This window comes from Phoca vitulina, unplaced genomic scaffold, assembly GCF_004348235.1.
Source record: "Phoca vitulina isolate PV1807 unplaced genomic scaffold, GSC_HSeal_1.0 scaffold72, whole genome shotgun sequence".
Lineage (NCBI taxonomy): Eukaryota > Metazoa > Chordata > Mammalia > Carnivora > Phocidae > Phoca > Phoca vitulina.
The window spans coordinates 7,364,606-7,375,446 of record NW_022589775.1 but is presented as its reverse complement, the minus strand read 5'-3'; the positions used below and the strand labels follow the sequence as shown (position 1 = coordinate 7,375,446).

At 46.5% G+C, this 10,841-nt stretch overlaps 1 protein-coding gene and 1 long non-coding RNA gene across 2 annotated transcripts in view; one reads left to right on the top strand and one right to left on the bottom strand.

Annotated features, from left to right (window-relative positions):
• Nucleotides 1–4,159: 4,159 nt before the first annotated feature.
• LOC116625038 lies at nt 4,160–5,048 on the bottom strand. The gene is made up of 2 exons (XR_004297987.1): nt 4,811–5,048; nt 4,160–4,522 (listed from the first exon to the last, which is right to left on the bottom strand). It is a non-coding gene; the product is annotated as an uncharacterized LOC116625038 (long non-coding RNA).
• An 83-nt stretch (nt 5,049–5,131) lies between these two features.
• The window catches only part of URB1 (URB1 ribosome biogenesis homolog), a 65,869-nt gene continuing 60,159 nt past the window's right edge, over nt 5,132–10,841 (top strand). The window contains exons 1-3 of the mRNA XM_032393296.1: nt 5,132–5,380; nt 8,156–8,295; nt 10,135–10,286. Coding sequence (XP_032249187.1) covers nt 5,239–5,380; nt 8,156–8,295; nt 10,135–10,286 — 434 coding nt within the window. The 5' untranslated portion in view covers nt 5,132–5,238. The remainder of the gene's footprint in view (nt 5,381–8,155; nt 8,296–10,134; nt 10,287–10,841) is intronic.

Below are 10,841 nucleotides of genomic sequence, written 5' to 3'. Positions count from 1 at the left end.
GCTCAGGTCATGATCCCAGGGTCCTGGGATGGAGCCCCATGTTTAGGCTCAGAGGGGAGCCTGGCTCCTGGCTCAGTGGGGAGCCTGCTTCTCCCTCTACCCCTGCCTCTCCCCCTGCTCATTCTCTCTCTCTCTCTCAAATGAATAAATAAAATCTTCAACAATAAATAAATAAATAAATAAAGTGTTCGTTTTGCTGCATTTCAAATCTTTCATAACTTTCCATATGCTTTCCGAGGATTACTTAGTAAAAGTTTTCCACCCTCCCAGCCTTATGGGATTTTAAAAAACCTATCCTCTTATTATCAAGGTTAAATTTTATTGCTTGGTGGTCAGAGAACATGGTCTGTAAATGCTGATTTTTTTTTTTTTTTGAAATTTATTAGGGCCTACTTTTTGGCCTAGAATGTGGTCAATTTTTATCACTTTCATATTATTTCAAAAGAATATATGTTCTCTGTAGGTATAAAGTTCTATTACTGTCTATCCATTTGAATACTTTGTTACTCAAATTTTCTATATTTTCTCACATTTCTGTGCAATGATAAGATGGTAGGCTAGTCTCCATAATATCCTTGAAATTTATCATTTGATATTTTACTGTCTAAATTGGGTATGGATTTTACTACATTTTGCTGTTCAAAGAATAAGGCTGTCAATTCAATAACCTAGTATTTTGAGTGGTCTGGTCTAAGACCCTCATCACCAACATAATACATATTTATTGAGGACATGACTCTTGTAGGTATTGTCCTAGCAGGATCAGTACATACTTCCTGAATGGATTTAGAAGTATATTTTTAAAAATTGAGTCATACCTCCCAATTATAAAATGTAACATATGGGATAAGGGCTGGAATTCACACACAGATTCATGCACAATGTTCAGAAGCTCCTCTTGTCCTGGTCCCTGCCCTTTTCATTTCCCACCACCCCCACTCCCATTCCCATTCAATGTCACAACTACTAGAAATTCATCTTGGGGGTTGTGATCGCTGAGTGTCCTCTTTTTTTTTTTTTTTAAGATTTTATTTATTTATTTGACAGAGAGAGACACAGCGAAAGAGGAAACACAAGCAGGGGGAGTGGGAGAGGGAGAAGCAAGCTTCCTGCAGAGCAGGGAGCCCGATGTGGGGCTCGATCCCAGGACCCTGGGATCATGACCTGAGTTGAAGGCAGACGCTTAACGACTGAGCCACCCAGGTGCCCCTGAGTGTCCTCTTTTAAAGTATAAAAATATTTTCACGGGTTGGCTATAAAGCGCTATTATTCTTCAAAATCGAATGGTGAATTTATCAGATTTCTCTATTTTCTGGTGGCTGGCTAAAAATAGTTTTGCAAGGGAACAGGTTATGGAGGAAGGATGGGGAAGAAGGAGGACTAGCATAGGGAGGGGGCTGCAACAAGGAATCTCCTGAAGGACATTTTCCAGGGAGATGGGCTCAGGGAGAGCTGCCTCAGCTGGGGCTTTGGGAAGATGGGGGCAGCAAGAAGGTGCTATGCAAGCAGGTGTGGGGAAGTAGGCGAGCAGAGACTGGACTTGGGAGATTCAAGAAGACAAATTTCATCTATGGCAGGATTTTTAAAAAATATTTTATTTATTTATTTGAGACAGAGAGAGACCACAAGCAGGGAGGAGGGTCAGAGGGAGAGGGAGAAGCAGACTCCTTGCTGAGCAGGGAGCCCGATATGGGTCTCAATCCCAGGACCCTGAGATCATGACCTGAGCCGAAGGCAGATACTTAACCGACTGAGCCACCCCGGGGGCACTATGTCAGAATTTTTATCAAGACGGGCCTTGCACTTACAGCTCGTTATTCCATATTGGACAAGAGGGCAACATTTTCTACTTTTCTTCAATTTTGCCTCAGAGAAGAAGGCAAATTTTATGCTTCTGTTTTCCTCTCTGCTTTACTGTCACTTCAGTAAGAAGCCCCCAGTGATCTAACCGGGATCATACTAATGTGATGTGTCTATTTGTCAAATAATTCATTTGCAATTATCCGAAGGCCCTAGAACATATCATCTTGGGTTCTTGGCTGAATTCTTTATTGCTATTGAACTTGCCAGGTGTGTCAGATTCTCAGGGATGTTGTGAGTCCCTTGGGAGTAGGTATACTGTGTTACACTTTTCTGAATCTATTCCAGCTCGTTGTATCATGCAATGCACATAGAAAATATTGGTGGATATTGGTGTTTTATTGACTTGAATTGAGAAACTGTAGGTTTACTTATCTTTTCTAGCCTATGGACACTATGTCTGTCACCTGAGTCATAGTGACTGTCTTTGAAAGAATACTTCATTTTGCTCACTGCTAAGCAAGCCGATGATGGAACTGTCTTGATCTCAGTAAGGGCCACACCAAAACATCAACCGCCAAAGAGATAAAAACTTGCATCAGAATGAAGAAATTCCATTTCTCCTCTCTATGTGACTGCATTAGCAAGCTTTTATCCAGGTGAAATAATATAGGGTAAGCCATCTTGATAACTTCTTCTTGTGTACAGCAATGCATACCTCTCACCTTCTGAGTGTCTGCAATAAACATGCTTTAATATGAACTTGATATGGGATCTGATTCAGTTTCTCCTTTTACCCCTTTCCAGAATTTGAAATTAAACTTATAAGATTGAAACAGGGATGAACACACACACACTTAACAGGTGTGAATAAGAAGTGTGGTGACCAAAAAAAAAAAAAAAAGAAGTGTGGTGACTAGAGGTGAATTGGTTGGATATTAGAGGTTGGACACTTCCCTTGGCTAATTCACCACAGTCCAGGGGCCAGTTCATAAGCTTGTAGACTCAAAAACCTGCATCCTGAGGCTTTTTGATCCAAGAGAAAACCTTTTAGAATAGACTGACATTAACCAAGACATCTACTTATTCAACAAATATTTACTGAAACTTATGATGTACCAAATCTGTTCTAGGTAGTAAGAATAGCGCACAGAACTTTGTTTTGTGCCATTCTAGAATGTATATTTTAATAAAGGAGTTTGACAAGCAAATGAATATCTAATATCACCAGTAGGTATTAAAGGCAATAAAGGAAAATAGAGGAGGATAGGAAGAAGGGGAGACATGGATAGGAAGAGCCCACATGAAAGTATGAGTCATGTGAGGTCCGGGTAGAGTTTCAGAGGAAACAGCAAGTGCAAAGACTCCCAAGTGGATACCAGCTTAGAACATCATGAAAACAGTGGTGTTCATCATCAATAGACCAGAATGTTCTTTGGGGCAAATCACACCCTTTCTCTCCATGCAGGCCTTTACTACAGAGAGCCATGTCACTACCTGGAAGTTGTTTGGTAAGCCTGATATCTGAACAAGTGGGGTTAGCTAACTGGCATCGATGATTCATGGCATCGGGCTGAGTCTGAAGCATCCAGCCGTGCTCCTGAGCCATGCCCCATCAGGCATATCTCTGGATAAGGCTGGGATGGGCAGGGACAACCTGTTTCTTTGTTTTTAAACTGAGGACAGTAACTGGGGTTAGGATAAACTGGATGAGTGGTTCCAACACTTATTAGCTGGGTAATACTGGCAAGTTCCCTCACCCTCTTTAAGTCTTCATAAAGAGAGATGATGATTTGCCCAAGGTCACCCAGGCAGAAACTGAATACAGGGCTTTTGATTGTTTCTTACCTTTCCCTGCTGCCTCTTTGGTCCACCCTGATTGTAAACAAAGTTGGTGGTTGGCAATTAACCACAGAAGAGAACCAGTGTGGACAGAGTTAGGTCTCTGTCTTTACTAATAGGAGTGTTGCCCTTTACAGCTTGAGTTTTGAGCATATCCTTGTCTCTTAATACTACTGCATCAGCTCAAATCTGCCATAGGAATCCCTCCATCTGACCTGCCCACAACATAGGCATTTCCACAGATGCCATCGTCTTGCCAGGTCCGAGGTTCAGGGTCAACACCCTGGGCTTTTTCTAATAGAGACTCTAAAGCCCAACAGGCCACAAAAGGCCACATCCATGGATGCTCATTACACATCTGTTTACAGAACACAAGACAGTATTACCTCAGACTAGGAGACAACCTCATGGAGAATTCCAGGAATCATCAAATTACTCATTTAATGAGCTGGTTCATGATTTATTTGAACACATAACCAAGTATTGATGAAGTCGTATTAAGAAATGGACCAGTCTGTTTTTACTCATTCATCTAAATCTCTATTTTATTGCAAAGCATTTAATGTGGCTCTCAAGTCATTGACATCTTACAAAACACAGGACTTTATTTCCCGTCAAAGCAGTTTTTCATACACTGCATCACTTTCTCAGTTCAGGACAGCCCCGGAGACTAGGTAGGGCTGGCTCCGCCGGCTCCATTTCAAGGATGGGAACTTAGATGTGGAAGCCGCTGCACTGTCCAAGAAGGGTTTTCCAGAAGTTACGTGTCTCCTCACACCTGCTTGGCCAGAAGGGTTCACGTCCTCCTATCATTTTGGGGAGGCCTGGGATGGAGGCCAGTGTGGCGCTGTACCCCACCAGACAAGCCATCTGGTTCGGGCTGTGACACAGGGCGGGGTCAGAGTTAGGGGCACCCGCACGACCCTCGGCCCAGGTGCGCGAGGGAGGACCTCCCGCCCCAGACGGCCTGGCATTTAGCCAGGGGCATCCACCCTCCCGGCCAACCCGCAGGGCTTCAAATAGGCAAAGCATCGAATCCCATTGCTTGTCAAGCAAGTTCTTCTACTGGCAGCGTCAGGGCACCCTCAAGTCAAGAACTGATCTGAGTGTGCAGCCACGACGCCCCGGACCTCGCGCCCTCGGGGAATGAAGGCCCCCGGGACTCTACCTGCCGAGAAGCCTCGGGAGGGCTGCCGGGGGCTGGTGGGCTCCTCCTCACTGCGGCCGGGTGGGATTGCCGTGGGGTGTCCGCTCGTCCTGAGAAGCGAGCGAGCCAGCGGGGACGCCACAAACAAGAGAAAACTCGGGGCTCAGAGCCAGCGCCACCTCCACCTCCCCTACAGCGAACCCGCTTCCTGCCCTCCAGCTCTCCAGCTCTCCAGCTCTCCCTTAGGCCCCGCCCCGCCACAGGCCCCGCCCCTTCCGCCAGCCCCGGCCCCTGCACCCCGTCCCTGGCACCGCCCTCCCACGTGAGGCCCCGCCCCTTCCGGCGCACGTGTAGGGCCGGGGCACGCAGAGGCGCTTCACCGATTTCCGCGCGTCCGTTTGCCGGGTCTGCGGGTGTGTGGATCCCGGTGCGCCGTTGTGCTCTCGGCCATGGGGGTCCCCAAGAGGAAGGCTCCGGGCGGCCAGGACGGCGCGGCTTCCCGCGTGGGCGCAGCCAAGCGGGCCCGCGCTGAAGAGCTCACGGGCGTGCGCTTCAAGGCTCAGCTGCGGGACCCGCAGGGCGCCGAGCCGGGTGAGTGCGGGGCTGGCCGGGGCGGGGAGCACGCGCGAGCGAGGCGGGTCCCGGCCGCGGCTCTGTGCCAGGCTCAGCCTTCCTCTGTGCAGCTGTTCGGTCCCGAGTTACAGAGCCGGGCCTTCCGGTTTGCAGACGGGGAAACCGAGGCCGTGGTGCTCGGGCATCCTGGGCCACGGGCGGCCAGGGCCGCTGTAGGGCCGCGCGCTGCACTTCCTTGCCCTGGGCTGTCAGCGACGGCCGGAGGGCCCACCTTGCTCGGTTGTGACAGTTCCACGCGACTGCACGCCTCCCTTGGCCGGGCAGCATCCCTCAGCAGGCTCAAAACCTCTTTATTGCAGTTGTTAGGCAAACAAATACTCACCTTCACACAGCGAACGGTATTTACCGAGTCCCAACTGTGGGTCAGCTCGGGGCTGCTCAGTGAGGCAGTTTGCTACTTCTGTGGTTGTCAGCGCTGTTTTCAGTAGCTTCGACCCTCCAACACTCACGCTGATCTGATGACGTGTAATAAGCTACCGCATGAAGCCCCACAAGGACTTGTCAGTTGACCAGGATTGGACTAGTGACTAAGATGGAGCAGATTCTGTAATTTCACTTTCTGAAAAGCGTGATCACCCTTCTTCAGAGCTTCTTGTAATCCATTAGAAAGTAGTAGGTTATGAGGGAAAAAACCGCAATTGAATATGCTAGTATGGGGAGACACTGGTACTCTGTCAAAATAAAACAATAATAGTGCCTCTCAGGTTAAAGAGAATTCTAAGCTGATGGCCAGAATATCCCCAGTTAATAATTTGTCTTCGTATCATACATTTTGCTTTTAAACATTTGATATCTGCAACTGACAGCCAGTGCTTTGAAGATGATACCTGTTTTAGTGCAGAATTATACATTTCATTCATTCATTCATTCATTCATTCATTATTTACCAGGGGCTGCTATTTGCTAGGTAGAGATAAAATGATGAGTAAAAGGGGCGCCTGGGTGGCTCAGTCGGTTAAGCGACTGCCTTCGGCTCAGGTCATGATCCCAGGGTCCTGGGATCGAGTCCCACATCGGGCTCCCTGCTCTGTGGGGAGCCTGCTTCTCCCTCTCCCACTCTCCCTGCTTGTGTTCCCTCTCTCGCTGTGTCTCTCTGTCAAATAAATAATAAAAATAAAATGTTTAAAAAAAAAAATGATGAGTAAAAAATCAGACATGGGCGCCGCCATTATGGAGCATATGAATTAGTGAAGTGGGGAAGACAGATATCAATCAATAAAATCACATAGGAAGAGTTCTTAGGTACCAGTCTTCCAAAGGAGAGGTACCTGGTGTCTTCTGGCCTCAGACCTAATCTGGGAGATCAAAGAAGTCTCCCCAGAGGAAGTGGCTTTTCAGTAGAGTTGTAGGATGGGGTAGGAACAGGGACAGGAACCTTTGTGGCAGAAGAAAGAGCATGCTTAATTATTTAAAAGATCGTATTCATGTACATATTCATGGTTTTGCTCAGAGAGCTGCGTGGCATTCGGGTGCTGCATTTGAACAGGTTTCCCAAGGAAACTCAGGTTGACAGGAGATGGGTGCAGAAGAAGTAGTTGGAAGATGTGGCAAAGCTGAAGTCAGAGGGTGACCGGTAATCCCTTGAATGAGGTTGTGTTGCATTTGTGTTTGAATCTGATCTCTGTCTTGGATTCTCTTTCCCTGTTGATATGTTCTCATAACTTCCTATGATGAGATCTCCTGACGGAAAAATCAGGGAAGTGGAATTGACAGGTTTTGTTTTCATCAGGGCATGAGGAAAGGCTTATTGTTATTTTTGTGTTGTTTTTGCCCACCTATTGAGATATTATTGACATAACTGATGGAAGTTTAAGGTGTACAGTGGGATAAGGACGCACATATACTGTGAAGTGATAACCACAATAAGCTTAGTTAACGCCTCCATCCCCTCATATAATTACCATTTTTGGTGTGTGATAGCATTCAAGATTTATGCTCTGCATAACTTTTAAGTATATAATACAGTACTGTTAATTATAGTCACCATGCTGTACATTAGATCCCCAGAACTTACTCATCTTATTTTTTAAAGTAATCTCTACCCCCAGTGTGAGGCTCAAACCCACGACCCCGAGATGAAGAGTCACATGCTCTACCTACTGAGCCAGCCAGGCCCCCCAGAACCTACTCATCTTATAGCTGGAAGTTTGTACCTTTTGACCAACATTTCCCCATTTCCCCCACCCCCCCAGCTGCTGGCAACTACCATTCTGCTCTCTTTTTCTATGAGTTTGGCTCTTTTAGGTTCCTCATGTAAGTAGAACATACAGTATTTGTCTTTCTCTGTCTTATTTTGCTCAGTGCCCTCAAAGGTCCATACATGTTGCAAAAAGCAGGATTTCCCCCTTTTCAGGTCGAGTAATACTCCGTTGTATATAGACCTATATAGAGATCTAGATATGCCATGTTTTCTAGACCCAGAGGGTGCCTAGGAGTGGATCGATGCCAGCTTCACGGAGGATCACCGCATCAAGAAGGGTTGGGTTCTAAAGCAGTTGCTTTGAAAGTTATTGCCCGCCCCCTCACTGCAGGTAGAGAAAGGGCTGTGTCAGAACCCTCAGTGTCCCTGTCTCCACATTGCTGCTGTGTTCTCCCTCTCAGTAAGTGGCAGTTCCAGTCACGTGGATGCTCCTGCCAGAAATCCACCTCTATCACTGTGGTTTGTATCAGTATCAACTGATTGTTGCTCAGGAGATGGTCCTTGTTAACAATTGAACATTACTCTTATTTCAGCCTTGGAAGCGTTTGTCACTGTTGCCAAGAAGCTACCTCAAGAAGACGTGTATGATGTTGTGGAAGGGTACATAAAGATTTCTGTGGAGTGTGCCGAGATTTTCCAGCTCCTGAGTGGGGAGAAGCGACCCGATAGTGAAGTATGTTATTCCTTACCTGGCTTGCTGAAGAGGAGAAAAAGTTTATATGCCACTATTGTGTTGAGCTTGATGGAGAGAAATGTGATGGAAATCTCCAGGACATTACCAGCTTTCTAGAGAAGATGATGCTTTGTGCCTATGCTGTAGGAATACATTCAGTTTTGTGCCACGACTTTTTAAAGCATTTTAGTAGAAAGCGCTAACTTCATATTAGTGAGTGATACCAGAAGGAAGGATCATAGATTCTTAATCTAAATGCACTTGTTTTTTTTTTTTTTTAATTTTTATTGTTATGTTAATCACCATACATTACATCATTAGTTTTAGATGTAGTGTTCCATGATTCATTGTTTGTGTATAACACCCAGTGCTCCATGCAGAATGTGCCCTCTTTAATACCCATCACCAGGCTAACCCATCCTCCCACCCCCCTCCCCTCCAGAACCCCCAGTTTGTTTTTCAGAGTCCATCGTCTCTCATGGTTTGTCTACCCCTCCGATTTCGCCCCCTTCATTCTTCGCCTCCTGCTATCTTCTTTTTTTTTTTCTTAAGATATATTGCATTATTTGTTTCAGAGGTACAGATCTGAGATTCAACAGTCTTGCACAATTCACAGCGCTTACCAGAGCACATACCCTCCCCAGTGTCCATCACCCAGTCACCACATCCCTCCCACCCCACCCCCCACTCCAGCAACCCTCAGTTTGTTTCCTGAGATTAAGAATTCCTCATATCAGTGAGGTCATATGATACATGTCTTTCTCTGTTTGACTTATTTTGCTCAGCATAATACCCTCCAGTTCCATCCACGTCGTTGCAAATGGCAAGATCTCATTCCTTTTGATGGCTGCATAATATTCCCTTGTATATATATACCATATCTTCTTTATCCATTCATCTGTCGATGGACATCTTGGCTCTTTCCACAGTTTGGCTATTGTGGACATTGCTGCTATAAACATCGGGGGTGCACGTACCCCTTCGGATCCCTACATTTGTATCTTTGGGGTAAATACCCAGTAGTAAATGCACTTGGTTTTGACATGGGTTGCTTTTAAGTAATCTCTGAACCCAACATGGGCCTCGAACTTATAGCCCCAAGATCAGGAGTCGCACGCTCTACCGACTGAGCTGGCCAGGCACCCCTTGACGTGGTTTGTTTTAACAAAAAGGAAATAGGTAGAAACCACGTGTCGTGGTTGCAGACACATACTGAGTTGACTGTGGTTTTCTGGTTCCAAAGAGGTTCAAAATTTGAGATATTTATGAACCTGTTGAGATCTCAGGGTTATTGCTGTAAGGCTGTAGACCCGAATATCCCCAAAGCAGTGAGGCCTGGTCATGAGTAGAAATTTTTCATTTCATTTTGTGTAATTGTAAGCAAGCAAGCCTCTATTTATTTATTTATTTATTTATTTATTTTTATTATTAAAGATTTTACTTATACATTTGACAGAAACACAGCGAGAGAGGGAACATAAGCAAGGGGAGTGGGAGAGGGAGAGGCAGGCTTCCCATGGAGCAGGGAGCCCAATGCGGGGCTCGATCCCAGGACCTTGGGATCATGACCTGAGCCAAAGGCAGATGCTTAACGACTGAGCCACCCAGGCGCCCAAGCAAGTCTCTGTTTAGCTGGACTATGGGAGCAAGGCTAATTCCAGAGCCTGGGGTCTGCGGAGCCACCTGCCAAGCTGTCACCTTCCTGCCTTTGGCTCAGGATCTGTTGAAGGTTTTAAAGTGACTAAGACAGAAAGAAGGTGGCTAAGACAAAAGGAATGTATGTACAGAGGGGAAAAAACAATGAGCCGATTTGTAAGCATTTCAATTCTGTCTTTGCAGATGCTATTAATATTTCAAGTTTTCGAGGCTATACTATTGCGGACAGCAAGCGATCTTTCCCATTTTCATGTTGTGGGGACCAACATTGTGAAAAAGCTAATGAATAATCACATGAAGCTCATCTGTGAGTCCCTGTATGCCTCGGGCTACAGGTAAGTTGCCCTTCTGTGGCAGGACTAGCCGTGGGCTCGGTCTGCGTTCAGCTGTCCGTGAGTGCACTTGACCTTCCCTCCACTCATAAAGCAGAGCTGAGCGGTTTCCAAGGCCATCAGGGCTGTGGCTCTGCCCCTGCCCCCCCTGTTGACCAGCCCCTCGCTGTCACCGACTCCTACCGTGCGTCCTTCTCACTCCTGCCCTGCTGTTCTTACTGTCGTGGGAACCTTTGACTGCAGACATCCTTTCCATTGCCCGTCCTTCTGCCCCAGTGGCTCTTCGTGATCGGCTCTCGCTCCCTCCCTCTCTGCTTCAGGACTTCGTGGCGCGGAAGTGTCATCCCCGGGAGGCCTTGTTTCACCACCCCCCATCCACTGTCACTTTCTGTCCATTAGCTTGTGGACAGAAGTATCTGTTTGTAGATCTGTTTGTGTAGCTTGACATTTGACATAATATTCCATGTCAGTCTGCTGACTGCTTCCGTCCACTAGAATGCAAGGTGCACACAGGTGGGGGCCTTGACTATTCTGGAAGGTGCAGTCTTCCTCCACCTA